Below are 19249 nucleotides of genomic sequence, written 5' to 3' on the forward strand. Positions count from 1 at the left end.
TAGAGACTTTTTTGTTGTACTAGACTCTAAGAAAGGACCAAACAGACATTCGATAACAGAAGCTCTAGTCTGAGACAAGCACACATTGACAGGTTTTTGGTGCAAGATGGCGAATGTCAATAGATGAGATGACATCATGGAGACTTGGGCCCCAAATGCATAAAGCCTCAAAAATATTGAGTCAATCAATCACCAGCCTTTTAAGAAGAATTTAGCATTTTATGAGAGCGCTGTCAAATTTAAGGCAAATTTCAATCTAATTAATTCCCTACCAGGGTAGCAAACCCCTCTGTTGTTTAGTTTACATGAATACATTGATAGACTGGGCCGGAAACATAATCCTTACCCAGAAAACCCACTTTGAATATGGCTCCAGATCCAGAAACCACTTCCTTGGTACATATACACAGTGCTACTGTGAATGTTTCCCTTTTTCCATCCTGGGAAATAGTTTCTGTAGGTGCTCCCCCAAACCCAAGCCTGCCATTACTGGGGTGGAACAGCAGTGCTCACAGAGCTGGGAAGACCCATTGCCCCTCAAAAATCACAGCATGCCTGAGCTCAGGAGCACCCAGCGCTCCTCCAGCTAAGACTTCCTTTCAAACACAGTTCCTTTATCTACAAAGGGCTGTCTTGCTGCTGGACCCACCAGCTCTGATGGCAGCAGGAACCTGTTTTGCAGATCTTACTTGATATGTTTCAGAGAGCTGCTGCTGCTCTTCTTTGAAGAGCATTTCCACAGTGTTTCTCATGGAGCTACACACTTTATGAAAAATCTTTGCAAAGCTTTAAAAGAAATTGGTCATAGACAGTTTTGTAATGAAGTTGCAATTTGATTCTTCTTTTCCTTGAGATGTTTAACCTTTTCCTCAAAGATGATCAGTTTGGGGTTTTGTTAATAGTAGTCTCTCATAATGGAAAGAAATATTGTTATTTATTATTGTCTTTTATTATTTATTTTAATTGCATCAACATGTGTCCTGGTTTCAGCTGGGACAGAGTTAATTTTCTTCCTAGCAGCTGGTATAGTGCTCTGTTTTGGATTTAGGATGACAATAATGTTGATAACACACTGATGTTTTAGTTGTTGCTAAGTAGTGCTTACACCAGTCAAGGACTTTTCAGCTTCCCGTGATCTGCCAGGTGCACAAGAAGCTGGGAGGGGGCACAGCCAGGACAGCTGACCCAGACTGGCCAAAGGGCTATGCCATACCGTATGGCGTCATGCTCACTATATAAAGCTAGGGGAAGAAGAAGGAAGGGGGTGGTGGTGGGGGGGAGGTTCGGCGTGATGGTGCTTGTCTTCCCAAGTAACCATCATGTGTGATGGAGCCCTTCTTTCTTGGGAATGGCTGAACACCTGCCTGCTGATGTGAAGTAGTGAATGAATTCCTTGTTTTGCTCTGTTTGCGTGCACAGCTTTTGCTTTACCTATTAAACTGTTCTATTTTATTTTACTTCAGTTATTAAACTGTTCTTACCTCAACACACGAGTTTTCTCCCTTTCACCCTTCCGATTCTCTCCCCTATCCCACCGGTGGGGAGGAGTGAACGAGCGGCTGCGTGGTGCCTAGTTGCTGGCTGGGGTTAAACCACGACAACATGTAACCTCACCAGCTGGCCGCAGCCGTGTTAGGGTCACAACAGGCAGAGGAAAGATAGCGGCTGAAGCAAATATAAAGGAGCCTTTTTTAAAAATACCATAATATTTATATAATGACCAATTGTGGCTTTTTATCTCCTGTCTATTTTAGTGACTCATAATACATTCACTAATTGTCCCCTTTATTGCCATCATAAGAATGGTTTTCAGTTTCTTTAGGCACCCACCATACTAATCCCAGGTGTCACTTAAATCCAAAGCAGCCTCCAAAATCAGTCTTTCCCTTCACCTCTTTGCACTTGGAGTCAGGAGCTCAGCACATGAGCCGTGGTCCCAAACGCATGAGCCTTGTGGGTATTTAGTGCTAGTCAGCAAGCGGAACTTAGGCTTTTAAATACTGCGTGGGATAAGAGGCAAAAAGGAGCGCATCACTTCTTTTGCTTCGGCAAACCCAGGTCCTCGTACTGTGAAGGAAGGAATCTCATTCCATGGAAACAGGGATCAGGGGGCTTTTCACTGGCTGAGAAGTGGAAACCTATGCCAGAGGGGGGCTTATACATATAAATATATATGTTTATCTATACATACACATACACCCCCCCATATGTATGTATATATACATACACACATATATGTAGGTGTATGTATTTTGTCTGTGTATATGTGTGTATATATGTGTGTGCGTATATGTATATATAAAACCATATTGATCTTGAGAAGTGACTGATTCTCTTTGTTTTTCACAGTAGTGTTTTGACATGATATGACAGGTTTCAGATCCCAGGACCATCGCCTGCCCTCACAGATAGATGGAGACCCTTTAACAGCCTCTCCTTTTTGGCTACAGAGTTTCTTGAACTTGATGATGCTGAGGAGCCTCTGGATCAGATTGTAAGGGTCCTGCACCGCAGTCTGCTCTGGAAAATAAAAACAAAAATCCTTTCCTCCTGCAGTAAATTTCTTACTGGAATATTTACTGAACTTTTGGTGGTGTTGGTGGGGGAGACAGAGCCACGATATCATCTTTTCACTGTCACTTTTTAAATGGTCTCCTCCCAGCGGGAAGCAGATATCTTTCTGTCTTCACATCAGCTTGCAGCATTTTAGGAGAACAGGGTGAACTAATGAAGGGAGGTATTTGCTTAACTATATGGGGTTGAGGTGGTCCTCCATCCTGGGCACCAGAAGTAGTAGGAAACAAAGCTGATGTCTTTGCAAGGCAGCTCCTCTCTGCTGCACAAGCAGAGGAACAGCCTGAAACGCACAGCCTAGTGCTTGACTATACTTGGTGTGAACAGGGAATTCTGGGGTATGTGTTTGTTTATACCTAAAAAGAGGCCTTGCTTGTGGGTCTTATTCAGTCTTTTGCATAAATCTCAGGGCTATCCTATCTGTGGACTACAGCGCACATATATGGGTTCAGATGCATCCTGGGGCAGAGAAGCCCTGCCCATGTGACTATTTACCATGGCTTACTATGACTGAGAGAAATCAGTAGAGAAACCGTTCCTGGTTTTCTCACACCCCAACCAAATTCAGGTGAGGGATGACCTTAAAGAATAGAATGTCCTAAACAAGACTTAGGGTGGGATCAAAAATTTAAAAGAAAGAGCAAATTCCCTAGCTGCCAGTAAAAAAAAAAAAGCTGTCACTACATCTCCAGCAGTTGTCTCATCAGGGGAACTACGGTATTTTAGGCATCAGCTCCTAGCACTACTGCCTAGCACTGATGTCCACATGGAAGTAAAAAGTCCATTGTACATTTCACTTGTTTTGTTATCACTTATATTCCTGCCCGAAGGCCAATACTCTGCTCAAGTGCACAATCCTTAAGCCAGGAAAAAAATGCTTCATTTTAACCATATAAACTTGCTAGCAGACTGCTAGCTTAGGTTATTGAAGCTGAACTATTTCATCCTTCATTTGTTATGTAGCAACTTGTTGCCTTTCATACACTGATCGCCCACACGTTCTCTCCATCAGACGTTGTTCATTGCCTGCTCTGTCCTGTTTATTACACGTTATTTTACAGTGAGGCTTGTAATACAGAAAATGTCTGCTTCCCTTCCACATTGAAGATTTTTTTCTCTGCAGCTGTAGCTTAGCAATAGCAGAGACCCAGCAGCCATCTTGTACTTAAACATAGTCACCTTATTAAGAGAAGGATAAAGCAGAGATCTTCTGCCAGACCTGCCGGTTCCTAATTTCCTGTTGCCCAGCACCTTGCAAAATGGGAATGAACTAAGAACTGGTCTTTTGGACAAGTGGCCTCCCCTTTGTAACTCCTAATGAAGCAGAAGCACTGTAATCCATCACATGGTGGATTTCTTGCCACAGTAATACTTGCTGTGTGTGAGCTGCTTGTAGTAGACTCTAAATCATACTATTGGTGCCCCATCAGTGTTTTGGCTTTGCAGCATGGCTTGGTCCCCATCACTGCAGAGGTCTGATGACATTTTGTTAGAGAAGGGTGCGGGGAGTAGGACTGAGGAAAAGAAATTGGGGAGAGGCAAAAAAATTCTTCTATAGATTAGTTATGCTACAGTGAATTCTGACACCCCAACAGGTAAAATTAATCTTTAAGTTCTTATCAAGCTGCTTTCTGTGATTGTATAGGGTTAAAAAAATGCAAGAAAATGTGTAAGGGAAGTGGGGTTGGTTTGTCTGAAAACAAGGAAGGCTGAAGGCTGTGGGGAGCTGGAGGGATAAGATAGCTGTTAAACAGAAAAAGGGCTGCTGCATGGCAGGAAGGGATCGAGCTGTTCTTTCCATTCTCTTGGGAATAGGACAAACTGTAAAGGTCTTAAATTGAGGCAAAGGCTATTTAGGGCTATTTAGTTTAGGCTCTGAGAAAGAAAGAGCCATCGTCTCAAGCTAAAAAGAGTTAAATACAGACATCACCAGCATGGGGGGTTGGAGGAACACTATGACCTTGTATGGCTGCTTTTTATGATTTCTTGATAGGCTAACAGGTATAGAAAAATAAGCAGACTGCAGTAGCCTAGTACTCATGCTGTGGGGAAAAAAGCAAAAAAATACCAGAGCTAACTATAGCAGGGCTCTCCTGCATTTCTTTCACAGCAGTGCTCACTTAATGGTATTTGCCTATATGCATTTGCCAATGGGCCTTTAGTTGAAGGAACAAAGCTGTAACATAAAACGCTACTCAGTGGATGCTGCAAAAGAGGTGTTTTGATTTAGTTTTTGTTTTTGTTTTTGTTTTATTCTGCCTGGTAGAAAAGGACAGCAGGTGCTGAGGAAGAGGGAGATTTGATGGCATTCCACCATGATATCTTGTTCCCTCCTCCAGATATTGCTAACTAGGCATAAACTGCAATTAATGATGTTTTGCCAGGCTGGCAAATAGATATATGCATTTCCATTACACTAGTGGAATCATTTCATGTGACCTTTTGAACAATGTCTTCAACTCATTACACGAGAGTTCAGGAAGAAAGAAGCATAATGAATTAAAAAAAAAAAGTGCATGGGGGAGGCTAAAGCAGCCACTTAAGGAGTTAAAGAAGACAAAAAAAATATCTCTCCACTCAGAAAAGCAGAAAACAAGTCACAGTGACATTAACAGACTGTAAGCCATACAAACTTAATTTCCAAGGATTGGATTAAAACTAAAATTGTAGGAGTCGGTACTGTCCTTACAAGTCTTTGTAAGGTTACTGCTCCTGCTGTATTAGCCATGAAGAAGGAAGGCTGGAAGATTTGCATGGATATTGCTCTTACTTGCTTGTTTTTTTATGAGAAAAGTAACTTGGTGTGGGATTCATTGTAACCTGAAATTTCTGCTAAGTCAAATGATAACTAATCCGTTTCTCCCATGCCCACCAGGGACAAGGGAACACCAGGAGGGTGCTGTTGGTTAGGATGACTTTTGTATCTGCATGCTGCATGGCTGGTTGTGGAATGGGACACCTGTGGTAGGCTGGACCAGCCCTGAGATGGGCACTCCTGCACCATTGGCTACAGAACCCCTATGTAGCTACTGCAACGTTATCCTGCCAGAATAGCACACCTCCACATAGGACCACAAACACTTGTTAACCCTATCTTCTGGATGGCAGCCCGTCCAGAAATGAAGGGGAAAAAATAAAACTCACAGAGAGGTTCCTAAGATAATGAGACCCACAGCTCCCTTGGTAATATAGAGGTTTTCAGCTGATTGAAACACAGAATGCATAAACCCTGAAAGTCTGGGATGGGGATAGCATCAAATCCAAGCATATGAAACTCTTTCAAGAGTCCTCTTCTTTGTACTTGATTAGGATTTGCTGTGTTCTAAGTCAGTGTTTACTGGTTCTTAGTTGATAGTATCAAAGACTATGACTTTCAGAGGAGACCAGGAGATTTACGTGCTCAGTTTCCACAGGGTGGAAGTGCAGTGGGGAAATAATCAGTGAGACTGAAAGCACAAAGCTAAGGCAGAATCACGAAGACTGAGCCAGCTCCAATTTATCACACTAGGGATGTGTGTGAAGGCAGCAGTGTGCAAGTGTGACCCCCGGGACAGCCAGAAGTGAGGTTGTTGCATGAGGGGACACGTGGATATAGCAGGACACAGTTGTTTATGCATGGCAGGCTGGGGAGAGTGCATATGTATGTGCGTACACATATGTGTGCATGGGTACCTGGAAGGCTATAGAGCTATGACTACACATGTTTTGTAACCAGAACTAAAGCACATCTCCAGACATGACTTTTAACCCCTTAGGCATCTGTGCCTTTATGCAGCCCAGGGTAGGTGCTGCAAACCAGCATTAATCAGTTATGTCAGGGATGTGGGTGATGACCAGATATCCTCTGACAATAACTTGTAGCAATAGCTGAAATCAATAAATCCGGATTGTGGGCACTTCAGCTTTTATTACTATCCAGTGAGATCTGTTGGCTTAGAGTGAAAATGTAAATGCCTGAAAATTAGTTTTCCCATAATCAGCACTTTTTAATGTCTATTCAGTTATAAGATAAAATAAAAACACAGGAGGAGGCATTTGTCTTCCACACAAAATCATAAAAAAGTCTCTTTTTATTAAATATACATTATTTACAGTTTAAGTCTTTTGTACAACAGTAACCATAGAAAACAAAAGAAGCTAAGGCTAAATTTTTTCAATCCCCGAACAGGGTATTAAGACAAGTTACATTGTCTACAAAACTGACTTGGACTGAGGCAACATCCTGTGGAATTCTCTTTAGAAAACCAGATAGTGAAAGAGGAATAATCTAAATCTCCATTTTGCTTTTTACTGTAACTGAGAGACTCTTGCATTACCCTTGGACGGACCATTAAAAGAAAAAAAAGTCTTTTTTTTTGCTTTGCTACTGAAATGAGCAGTGTTCTGAGAGATTTATTTAATATAATTTGAGCAGAACAAAGTAAAATGAATGATGAAGGGCTCATCTGTAGAAAGAGCCAATATTTTATTATTATAAGTATTTAATCTCAGCTAGCTTTCACAGCCTGTGAAGCTGCTCTTTTTGCCTTTTTTTTTTTTTTTTTTCTTTTTTGGGTTGCCTTCTTTTTCAAGTAGGATACAGTTCATCACAGTCCACCCAGGGGTGGACTCCATTAAAATACCATAAAATCCTTTCAAAGTCAGTGGGTGGGCTCCCAAGTTGGTTGGCAACAGACCACCCACAGATCACCCTTCCCCCTACACACATTTCCAGAAAGTCCTGAAGGTGACTTAAGCCATATCATGGGCTTAAGTGGAACCGGAGTTCATTGCCTTATCCCAAGTTTTATCCACAGTTCTGCTAGAAGACACACGTAATTGCAGTGAATGCAACTCCTGTTGACAGTAGTAGGGGATGACAAATATAAGGTCCTGACTTGAATTCATGTATGTCAGCCCCAGCTTGCCCTTGCCTAGGGCAATCTAGGCTAAATTAATCTATGATGTATCTACATTGACCTCAACAGGATTACAATGAGGTCTGAAGCTGGCTCTGTTTCTTTCACAAAGTGGGTTTCAAAGCAGGTCAGATACTACAATGTTTAGCTTCTCACTATCATTTAGATATAATGCTCTATGTTAAATATTTCATTTGCAAAATTCACAGAGCCATTTTTATGGCTGGATGCCTGAAAAAAAACATGTACCTGCTTGCTTTCTGAACCTCTATCTGAAATTTCATGGCATGGGCTTGGGTGTCCTAGTACTCCTCTGTGTCGTGAGTGGGATGTGAGCTGCAACTGGCTGTATCTAAGCTTTACCTCAGAAGCAATCAGTTTTCTTTCTTAACGATATGCATGCTCAGCATTGGCAGCAATGACAAAACGTGTCAGAAAATGGTTTGCCTAAATGATGCAAGAAGGAACTGTAAAGAGCTATGGCATGCAGAAATGAGTAAATAATTTCCCATGCAGAAATTGTATCAGATGGACTTTCTTTAGGGTTGTGGGATTGAAATCCACCAAGAGAGTAATGACCAGCATATCAAGAAGCAAATGGTGTTGCAATGTGAACAGCAGTGAGTAGTTTAGAAAAAAACTGCCACAAGCATCCTAAGTGAGGAAGGGATGGGGAGGGGAGAGTCTCTAAGCAAACACCATTCTTCAGATCACCTGTTGTATCCAACATTTCATTAAATTGATTGAGGGAAATCATCTCCAATTCTTTGGGGTATCAGGGAGAGCTCCAGTGATCTAACTGGAGAGATTCAGATTAATATCAGCCAGAGGTCTGAAAACCTCTCCCATGTTTGAAGCACATCTCTGATATTTTACAGATCATCAGGACAATTAAGGCTATGTTTTGGCAGGCTAACTAGTAATTCATTCCATGGCAAAAATTAATCGTGATAAAGACCTGAAACCCTCATATCCACCTGACGGTTACCATGCCTGGTTTCCATCAGCATAACCTTTCTGAGAGCTTTTGCCTCCTGCACACATCATCACAATTCCTCATCACAATTCTAATTTGGAGAGTTAATGTCCCCATTTCCCCTTACAGGTCACCACCTCTAGGTGACTACATCTACCATGGTGGAGCGCAGTCTCCCTTCTGGCTGAACACCTGGCTGACATTTTGACAATCATACAATTTCTTCAAATTTCTTGTTTCTGTGACTGCAAGGAGAAAAATCATAACCTTAGTTAGAATTGTAACACAAGTTCCTCTGCCTCCTACCACTAATTTGATAGCCCCATGTGTTAATGAGAAAAGGAGAGAAAAAGAAAAGAGAGGTGAACTAGATATGGAGTGACGTTGTTAAGACAAACTGTTGCCTTAATCCTTCCTTAGCTCGGCTTGTAAACTCAGTACATTACAAAGAACAAACAACAAGCTTACAAATTACAATAGTTCACCAGAAAGTGTGCTTTTTTTTTTCCAGTTTTTGTTTTTGTCAGAGTAACTTAGTGCAAAAGATCACAAAAATAAGTACCAATACATAGAAATATCGAAACTCCTATATGCATGACTCAAAATAACCAAAGAAAAAAGCTATTTCAGACCCAAAAGAAGAGTGTGTTTAGAAGTGTCATGTACAAAACGAGCATGGAGGAGGGGGCTGCCCACACCGAAAGGGGACGTGGAGAACTTTTCATTGGAAAAAGAAGCTCAGCAAAGTGCAGAACCAAAGGGAACAAATCATGCTTTGAAGCTGTGATAGTAACTTGTGAAGAAACCTCCCAAAACCCCTAAGGGCATGGTGCAACTCTAACTCTAGTCAACCAAGTGGCCTTCCACCAATCTCAAAAGACTTTGGATAAGGCCCTTGGTTGGGCAGGGAGGTAACTGTATCACTTAGCTTGTTTGATAAGTAGGCATTACAAAACTGCATGAAAGCTTTGAAATAACACTTGTCTTAGAGAGCCTTACAAGGTCTCAGCTTTTGCTCAAGTCTTTTACAAAGTGTTGCTTTCTGAAAAAAAAAATAATAAAAACTTTAAAAAAATTTAAAAACCTCTTTGTGTCTGTGAAAAGCTGCAGTGGGAACAATACTTGAAATTGGTTGTCTTCAGTGTAAACTTTGTGATGGCAGGTGATGGCAACAAACAACAATAGCATGAGATGGTGGAGCACAGAGGGGTCAAATCCTGCTTCCTGTTATACTCTTGTTAATCTGGGGTGAAGGACACACTTCAACTGATCGGTTTACACTGATGGAAAGAAAGGTTGATTTTGTTCTAAAGATGGGATTTTTTCAGGGATTAATCTCATCAAGAATTTAGGGGTTCTGGATGGGCACTTACTGTAATTTGAAAAGCCAAGGTATCAGACATATCTGCTTGGGGCTAGCAGATATGAGACAGGACAGACAGGAGACTTGCAACCTTACTGGAGCTGCAGAGATACTCTAGTTCATTTCAAATGGCACCAGACATACAGGGCTAGAAAGGCATCTTAGGAGTCTGAGTTGGCTTTAGATTATGAAATCTGTGTAGATCTGTCCACAGGTACGCTATCTGCCAAAGCTCCCACACGAGGCAATGAATGGATCTTGGATCTAGAATAGACTGGAAGGACAGCTATCCTCTCCCAAGCCCCACAGATTACTGATTGGATGGCCACCTATTCAAATGGGTGTTTTGACACCTGATTTTCATGTATTCGGCAAAAAGTTGATGCGTGCATTTCCTAAGCAGAGATATCTAGTGTAATTTTAGATGCAAGGAGGTGTCCTTCCTTGATCCCAGATGGCATCTCAATAAAAACCAAGTCTGTTTTAAGACCTGTGCAGATGTATCTACGGGAGCTGCAAGACCGGTGTAAGATGTAGGCAAATTCTGCTAGAAGTAGCTAACTTATTACCAGGAGCCTACCCTGTCTCTATAATCAACGTAGAGCAAGATGCACCTCTAGCGAGTGATTCAATTAATCTTAAAGGATGTCTGAGACATCTGCCCTGTCCTCACTGACCACAGGACAGGACTGGATGACAAGTGTAAACCAGGTAGCCTGTAAAACCGCAAAATGAAGCAAACCCAAAAGACTCAGATAAAAGCAATCTTCAAGTGTTTCCATAGGTCTAGGACTCAATCTTATGCTCAGCAAAATCAATAACTAACTTCATTAGGAGAAGATTCATATCCCCTCACCATAGTGAAACTATATGATGTATTGATTGCTCCTCACCCAATATGTGAAATATGTGATCAACTAAATGCTAACATAGACAAACATCTCATTAAAATAAGGGTTTGGCTTACACTGTAAAAACTGAGCAATTGCTGAATAGGATGGGTTAAGTCTGGCTAGATTAGGTTAAAATAAAGCAGAGAGAAAGCATCGCATGTTTGAATTTTGGCCATCAGTTTTAACTTAAACGTCAGGGGAATCTCATGACTGAACACAATCTGATAACAGTACAGCCCTAAATGGCTTGTTTTCACAGCTATGCTCACCCAGATGAGAATCCTGGTTTAGGCAATGTGAGTTAAAAGTTTGTCTTTTGTTTGGCTTTGTTTTCACTGCAGACATATGCTAAGTGCTGTGCCATGGCAAGAACAAGAAAAAGAAAAAAAAGTGTACGTGTTAAAAATTTACTCAAAACACTCACACTGTTTTGTCTCTAGTAAGTGAATAAGGACAGATGAAATGTTTACTGCGAATTACATAGGTGATTTACTTAGGACCAACGTTTTACTTTCAAAAGAGAAATATGACTCAATTTTCAAAGGTATTTATAGAATCATAGAATGGTTTGGGTTGGAAGGGACCTTAAAGATCATCTAGTTACAACCCCCCTGCCATGGGCAGGGACATCTTCCACTAGACGGGGTTGCTCAAAGCCCCACCCAGCCTGGCCTTGAACACTTCCATCCACAGCCTCTCTGGGCAACCTGTTCCAGTGCCTCACCATGCTCACAGTGAAGAATTTCTTCCTTATATCTAATCTAACTCTACCCTCTTTCAGTTTAAAGTCATTACCCCTTGTCCTATCACTACATGCCCTTGTAAAAAGTCCCTCTCCAGCTTTCTTGTAGGCCCCCTTCAGGTCACTGGAAGGCTGCTATAAGGTCTCCTCAGAGCCTTCTCTTCTCCAGACTGAACAACTTCAACTCTCTCAGCCTGCCTTCATAGGAGAGGTGCTCCAGCCCTCTGATCATCTTCGTGGCCCTCCTCTGGAACTCGCTCTAACAGGTCCATATCCTTCTTATGTTGGGGGCCCAAGAGCTGAACACAGTACTCCAGGTGGGGTCTCACGAGAGTGGAGTAGAGGGGGAGAATCACCTCCCTTCACCTGCTGGTCATGCTTCTTTTTTAAGTGTCTTGTAGTATTTTAAAACATTTCACAGCAAGGCAGAAGCAGAAATCCAACTGAAATGAATTTGAGTCAAGTGCTCATCTTGTTTAGTCACTTAAGCATTGATCCATATCCTCAGGAGACTAAATTCCTTTGAAAGCCCACACTTCACTCAGGTGGCAGCCTATGTCTCACTGAAAGTTAGTGGGATTTAGCTTTCTGGCAGACAGCCTTCATTTTTTTTCTACAGCCAGACACCGGGGTTCTCAGACAGTCCTTCTAGGCATCCAACTTAGACTTTGCATGACTAAATATCTTTATACACATGGCTGTTATTGGCTAAGTCATCTGTGGAAAACAGGAATTTGCAGTGCCTAAATCCATATTTAAGTGACTTAGAAATTTCATAGCCTAAAAATCCCTGCCTAGCAATAATAATTTTCAGAGGTTACATACCATATCACCAGGAGAAAAAAAGAGACTTGGTATCCTTCTGCCAGCCCCTTACTTTTGTTATGAAACTTGTCTTGGGAGAAGGAAGAAAACCCAACCAACCAAGCAACACCTCCAAACAATTCTTTGATACTCTCAGGATTTCCATTAAAATAAATATTGACATTTTATAGATAAAAACTATTATCCTCCACATTTACTGAAAAATGTTATCTAGAATGATAGCTAAAAGAAAAACGGGAAGCCCCCTCCCCATTTAAAGAGCAATTTTAACAAAAATAGTGGAAATGTTTTGTAATAGATAGGATAAAAGGTCTAACTTGAACTGTGGAAAATGAAAACAATTTTAATGCTGGTAGATTTTTGCAAAATTGCATTTCTTCTCTTTTTTTAAAAAAATTATTTTTAATTGCCTTTAACTGGTACTGAAGTAAATCAGATGATGCCCTCATTAAAGAAAGCATTATAACAAAAAAAGAAAAAGGAAAAAAGAGGAGTTAGTATTAGTGTACTTCATATAGTATCTTCTAGCTACCTTTTAATAAGAAGAATGTTGACATCCTGATTTAGAAGATAGGATTTTAAATGGCAAGTCCACACAAATGTGTTTATTTGTCCAGCCCTGTAACATATAAATATTCACATGATATTACATCCATAGGTATAGATGCAAGTGTTTCTGTATACTCATGCATGCATTTACGTATGTGCAGTTCTTTCATTTTACAGATGCACACCAACATAGCTAAATTTTCAAGGAGTTTTACCAACCTGTGCTATATTAAATGAGGAGAAGGAAAAATGGACAAACCAACCACTTACACTGTTTTGCCAGGCCTGGGCTTGCACACAGCATGCCACTTACACCTGCTCTGCAGCCCAGGACTGAGCCACAGAGCTCTATCTGAAATGTTTGCAGCAACACTAATATCTACATTTGGTGATGGGAAATTGATTCTCCTTGAGAAAGGTCAGCATCTTGCAGAATCAGGCCCTAAGACGGCTGAAAGTAATTTAGTCACTTGAGAAACGAGAGGACTCTGCTTCATTGCTCAGTCTCCCTTTTCCAGCTACTCCACTGCTGGAGCTGCTTTGCACTTTATTGTTGCATTTTATAGTAATTTTATTCCTGGATACTAACAAGTAGGAAAGCAGAAGGATGATTTGTATCTGTTAGTTTGGCTAGAGAAAAATACACACTTGTGGGCTTTCCCCTCCTTCCTATTCCATTCTTCATAAAGCCAATTAAGTACATTAGGACTTCAGAGATGTCTCATACAGAGGCCATTTCAGATAAGATGACTCAAAACACAGGCAGAGGAGCCCATGTGCTCACTTATTCCTCCCCTCCTGCCATGCCAAACAAAGCAGCTTTATCTGGGGGAAGGAAGGAAGGAGAAAAGAGAATTGCTTTGCCAGGATTTCACCACAAAAGATATAGCAACGTAAAGTGAACACAGCTAATGAGTCCGTCATTACACATCTCATCATGCAGAAATAGTCTCAAGTAATCATGTATCATGCAAACAGCCAGCATGAGACAAAAGGGTTGTTGTCAACCACGGTCGAGGAAGAATGGCACCAATACTAATTTCAATATAAATGGCTTTATAAAATTGCTCGGTTAGAGTCCTGGTTATGGGGCTGGCCTCACATATTCCTCTTCATGTGAGAGTGATATCATTCCAAGATTGCTTTCTCTTCATCGGACGCTACTTCTCATAAAGCCTTCCAAAAGAAGTGTGAAGAATCACCATATCCAAACTGTCATTTATTTATTCTTTCTTGTCTGTCCCCTCCTCCCATCAAAAAAATAACCAGCTGCGTACCTTTGCAATGCACTGCCTGGAAAAATTGCACCTGTTGCATGTGAAACCTCATCTCTAGTTTGCTGTGGGTTACTACCTCATACTGTGATTCTTTGATTTTAATCAGTGTAAAAAGGAACACCATGCGGAAACCCCAGGATGACTGTAGAAGGGTATAGGGGGCAAAAAAAGAGATGCAGCTGCAAAATTAATTGCCTTTAATTAATTCTTATCAAGAGTACTGCAATAAATGGGATTTTTTTTTTTTCAGCTGTTGGATTGATTCAACTCTTGTCAGAAACCTTCAAGTCTGACAGCAAATTCTACATACTCTTCAGAAGCCCTGTGAAGGCAGTATGTCATACAGACACAAGAAGGGTGTGAAAAACCTCCCTTGGTGGGACTTCTCCATTTCTTGCCCTTAGGATGTCTGTAACTGAAAACAAGGTTTTTTCAGCCTCACACTGAAACCATGTATCACAAATAAAATCGCCAGGATTAGAGTCTTCAGTATTGCTCCCAATCAGGAAAGGACAGAAGACTTTAGAAAAACAGGAGAGGAGATTAATTTGAAGTAGAGTATTTGGTATCTTTTTTAACTTATTTCCCTAATGTTCTTCCTTGTAAACAGGGTTGATTAAATATTAACCTTTTTAGATGTGACATTAGATCTCTCTCTATTTAGCTTTGGAGAAGATATTCCAGGAAACAGGAAACAGGAAATACTAATCAATCTTTCATGCAGTTTTGGGGGTTTTTTTTGAGTAGCTGGATTTTTTTCTTTTTTAGAAGAACTGGCAGAAGGTGTGACTCATGTTGAAGATTAAACTATTTTTGTTTTTTCTTGTCTATGTACTTTTTCTTTGCCACAGCAGCAACAGTGTTTAACCTCAGTGCGTGATAATCCTCCATATGGCATGAACAGGTATATGCTGCATTTCTAACATTTCAGACAAATATAGAGCACCTAAGTCCTAGCAGCTTTCTAAAACCCTTGGAGATTCAAGCTACTATTTTCCATGCTTCAGCTAGAGTTATGCTAGAGTATGTTGGGTCTACATGGCCAGCCTTATGAGATGGAGGTGAAAGAGGTGCATGGGAATGACATTTATTTTTGATACATATATTGTTGGAAAAGTACTGATAAGCCTAAAAGTTACAGTAAAAGGACAGGAGGTTGGGGGAAGGAGCTTAATGAGGACAGTTTTATTTTTCCTTACCTCATACCAGCTTCTCAAGTGGTATAAATTAATGTAACACCATTGAAATCAATAGATATATATCAATTCATATCATTTGAGAATTTGGCCAGTTCTTTATGATTGTTGTAAATGAGCCTGTAAAATAAATCAGGCGTTTTGGTCTCATTCTTTCCCTCTATCCTGTCCCAGTATCTGTAGAGCTACGCATTCAGCTACTTTACCTCTACTTTATATAGTCTAGTTCTAGTGTAAAAGTGATGAATTAAATGGCTCCTGAGAAAAACACAAATAAATGTAGGGACTTTGAAACATCCAGGAACCCACAGCAGAAACCAGGTGTGCATGTGGATCTTATTTTGTGCAAGGTGGGATAACAGGTCTCTTGAGCTGCAGAAGTAAAGTGTGACTGCCAGGTTCTTGTGCAGAGAATGAGGCACTGTGATTGTTGTCAGTGTTTCCTGTGCAGGGCGGTCTTTTCCAAATGAAAAAGTTAGCAAAAAATGAATGTTTAAAAAAAATTACAAAAAGCAAAAAGGAGTGAAGAAAGGAATAAAGGAAGGAAGGTTAGGGGAGTAAGAGTAAGAAGAAATTGCATCGTCCATCAGATGAAATATTCCCGTTTGCACTCGCTCACTGTGTTCTGCAAGTCAATGTCAGCTTTAAAGGAGCTCTCGAGGTTTTCTGGGTATTCCTTCTCCTTTGTCTGGCTACTTCGATGTGCTTGTTTGTGCTGATAGAGGAATCTGCTCATGATGGCAATTATGCAAAAGATGATGAATATCACAACTGCTATTACACCTGAAGAGAGGTAAAAAGGAAGAATGGAAAGAGTAAAAAACAAAACCAAAACAAAAACCTCAAAAATACATTAGCAACACACAACAGCTAGTGGATATGATAGATCAGTTCATTTCAGTCTGTACACAATCATCTGCCTCTATCATATCCTCCCTGGTAGTTTTTATTTCTATTCTGACACCTTAACTAAGACTTAAAGCAGCAAGCATTGAACGTAATTGACCTTCTAATTTCAGTCAAATTCTGCTTTCACTGGAAGTAAAGTTGGGTCAGTGTGTTTGTTTTTAAAAAACTAGATCTGTATGCTCATACAAATTCCTGCTCTGTTGTATTTTCTTCTCTGTTATCTCTGGAAACCTTGCATGAGCCTTGTACACTTTGGTTTATAGCTTCTAGATATTATCAAAGGCAGCTCCCTACAGGGCATCCTATAAAATAAACAGAGATAAATTGCCCTCCAGGCTGTTAAAGGAAAATGAAAACCATACATGAAGCTATAAGGACAACTTTCCCTAGTATATAAATGCTTTCTTATGAGCTAGCGAGTTCCACTACACCACCAGCTTGCAAAGACAGAGGTCAAGAAATACAGGATATGTGAATACTGTGTTAAGGCTCTCATCAGAGTAGTAGTTAGCTGGGTCTTAGATCACAGAATCACACAGAATCAGAGAATAGTTGAGGTTGGAAGGGACCTCTGGAGGTCATCTTGTCCAGCTCCCGGTCTCAAGCAGGCAGACGGATAGACTTTGTTTATATTTTAGAAGACTCAGGTTCTTGACAATCTATAATGCCTTTTTTTGGGTGATATCCAACATCACGTGCCGCCACTATTGGCTTCATCCATAATGCAGGTGCCTATCTAGGTAGCTTGAAACAGATATGTGCTAATAAATACAGCCAATACTAGACCTGCATTAGATTACAAAAACTTGAACTGGACTTTATGCAGCCCAGATTTAAAGTGCCCTAGATGCTTGCCTTGACAGAATTATTTTTCAATTGTAATCTTTAAAAATGAAGTTACCTCCAATCACAGCTGAATCACTTCTGACTGCATTGGTGAGAGGCTCTCTTTCATCTGTCTTCCCAAAAGGATCTGCAGTTGGTTAAACAAAACAGGAATTATTTTTTATATCAACTATATTCATTTTCTCTCTGGCCTAGACAGAGGCACCCTCTTACACCCATGCATTCTAATCTGTTTTCAAAAGATGTTATTTGAGGGACTGGAGAATCAAACCAGAAAGCTCTCTGAAAAATAAAGTGAGCCTGCAGGACAATTTTCTTCTACATCTTCAGAAGCAAAGTCTGTTAAGGGTATATTTAAAAGGAAACAGAAAGGCTCACACTAACATCTGAAAGTGTTGTCTCAATTTATCGGTAGAAGAATCAGAGAGACATTTGAACCAAATAGCCCATTGGGAGCTTTTTTCAGTCAGAGCTTTTTTTTTTCTTTTTTTTTTTTTTTTTTTTTTTTGATACCTGAGAAACAATACCAGAAAGAAGCAAAAAGAAAGGAAGGCTAGACAGATTTAGACCTGACCTACATTTGTAGATGCAGATACACAAGTTGAATTCAATCCCATAAAGAGAAGCAGTCTCTGCCTGGGACAGCTTCTTGGAAGGAATGTTTTTCTCTCCATTGCAGAAGTGCAGTAGTCAAATTGGATTCAAAACAGAGAGAGGTCAGAAATTAATTCCTCTATTAATGGCTCCTCAATGCTGGAGCTCTCTTGTAGCCTATCTATAAATGACTACTGTTGAAACACTGGGTCAAACAGTCTACATGCTGGCAGTTTCAAATGCAGATCCAAAACTGAGAGGTCAAGGCCTCCCTGAAGTCAGTGGAGTTATGGCAGTGTACCTACTTTAGTCTTGCCTGTTTCAGAAAATGCTGCACTTTCAACTGCTAGTTGAAGCCAGCTTTTCTGCACCTTTACATTTTTTTTCCTTTCAGCTCACCCTCTCCTTTGGCAAGATTCCTATCTGTTTCTCTCCTTTACAAGCCTCCAGGCTATCATACAAAGTATGTACGTGGGAGTTACGGATGACTGTCTCTGCTAGATATTACACTGCTTTGCCAAACTGATCTATCCGATGCAAGAGGTGGAAGCTTAACTGAGAATTTTGGTGTTGCAAGGTTTACTGAAATTGAACATCCTTGCCCTAGTAGCTGACTCAGCTGCATTTTGGTATCTCATTGCCCCAAAAGATGTTTTTTATTAAAACAAGCAACAATTTCATATTTGTGTATCAGGAGGTGCTGAGTTTGTAATGATGGCGGCTTTGGGCTATTTAGGTTCTTAAAGAGGGTACTTTTTCCTTATTCTCTACATCACTGATACCAGCCCCAAAGATGTGCAGAAGGCATCAGCCTCAAAGAGGCTTTCATGTTTTAAAAGATGCAACTCTACTGCTAGTTTTAGGGGTGGAACTATTTCTCAAATACATCTATACCGAAAAGTCAGGGTTCCCCATATCTGCAGTTCATTGACAGCTGCAGGTACAAAAGGGACTTCTGGGGCCAACTGAACACCTCCAGTACTCCCTTTATCAACACAAATGGGAATTACCAATGACAGATTTGGACACTCAGGTTGAGACATATTTACAAGAGGCCTCTTGCTTGGATACTGGGTGCGTATAGTGATGTTGCCAAGAAACAGATAGTCATGGCAATTCTTCATCTCATTTACTACATTTGTGGGACTGGAATGGGGATAAAAGTTGTTGTTTTACACATAAATACAGATAGCATCATAGAAAAGGTTAGGTTGGAAGGGAAATCTGGAGGTTATTTAGCCTAATCTCAAGCCTTTGAGCCTAAGCTCAAAGCAGGGCCAAATTGAAAGTTAGATCAAGGTTTCTCATAATTTTGTAAATCATGGGTAGGTTAATCTCCTTCATTTTGCAGTATCTCAGAGTTAGTTATATAAATCAAAACTAGTAATTTAGGCTCTTTTTATTTCATCAGAGGAAAGGAACCTACAGATACTTTATACCCTAATATGCCTGTCAAACATGGACAGTGTGATTTGCCTATTTCTTTCCACAAACTAGAAGAGAGGAGTAATCATTATTTTAGACTCAAGATGATTTAACTTTCAGATACTGAAGTCTGGTGAGATATTTTCTACTCCAGCCCTCATCTGGTGCCAGTGAAATCACTT

At 40.5% G+C, this 19249-nt stretch overlaps 1 protein-coding gene across 6 annotated transcripts in view; it reads right to left on the minus strand.

Moving 5' to 3' along the window:
• Positions 1 to 6683: 6683 nt before the first annotated feature.
• CNTNAP5 (contactin associated protein family member 5) overlaps positions 6684 to 19249 on the minus strand; it is a 298841-nt gene continuing 286275 nt past the window's right edge. For 3 of the 6 annotated variants that reach the window (XM_087732313.1, XM_087732310.1, XM_087732314.1), the window contains 3 exons: positions 17104 to 17175; positions 15913 to 16076; positions 6684 to 12890 (listed from right to left, as the gene is read on the minus strand). In XM_087732313.1, the coding sequence (XP_087588439.1) occupies positions 12807 to 12890; positions 15913 to 16076; positions 17104 to 17175 (320 nt within the window). In that variant the 3' untranslated portion in view covers positions 6684 to 12806. Of the gene's footprint in view, positions 12891 to 14795; positions 16077 to 17103; positions 17176 to 19249 lie in introns of those variants that run through there. The other 3 variants (XM_087732311.1, XM_087732312.1, XR_015698843.1) reach the window with 3 other exon arrangements.

This window comes from Nipponia nippon, unplaced genomic scaffold (assembly GCF_047370975.1).
Source record: "Nipponia nippon isolate SJK-2023a ecotype South Korea unplaced genomic scaffold, ASM4737097v1 scaffold_5, whole genome shotgun sequence".
NCBI lineage: Eukaryota > Metazoa > Chordata > Aves > Pelecaniformes > Threskiornithidae > Nipponia > Nipponia nippon.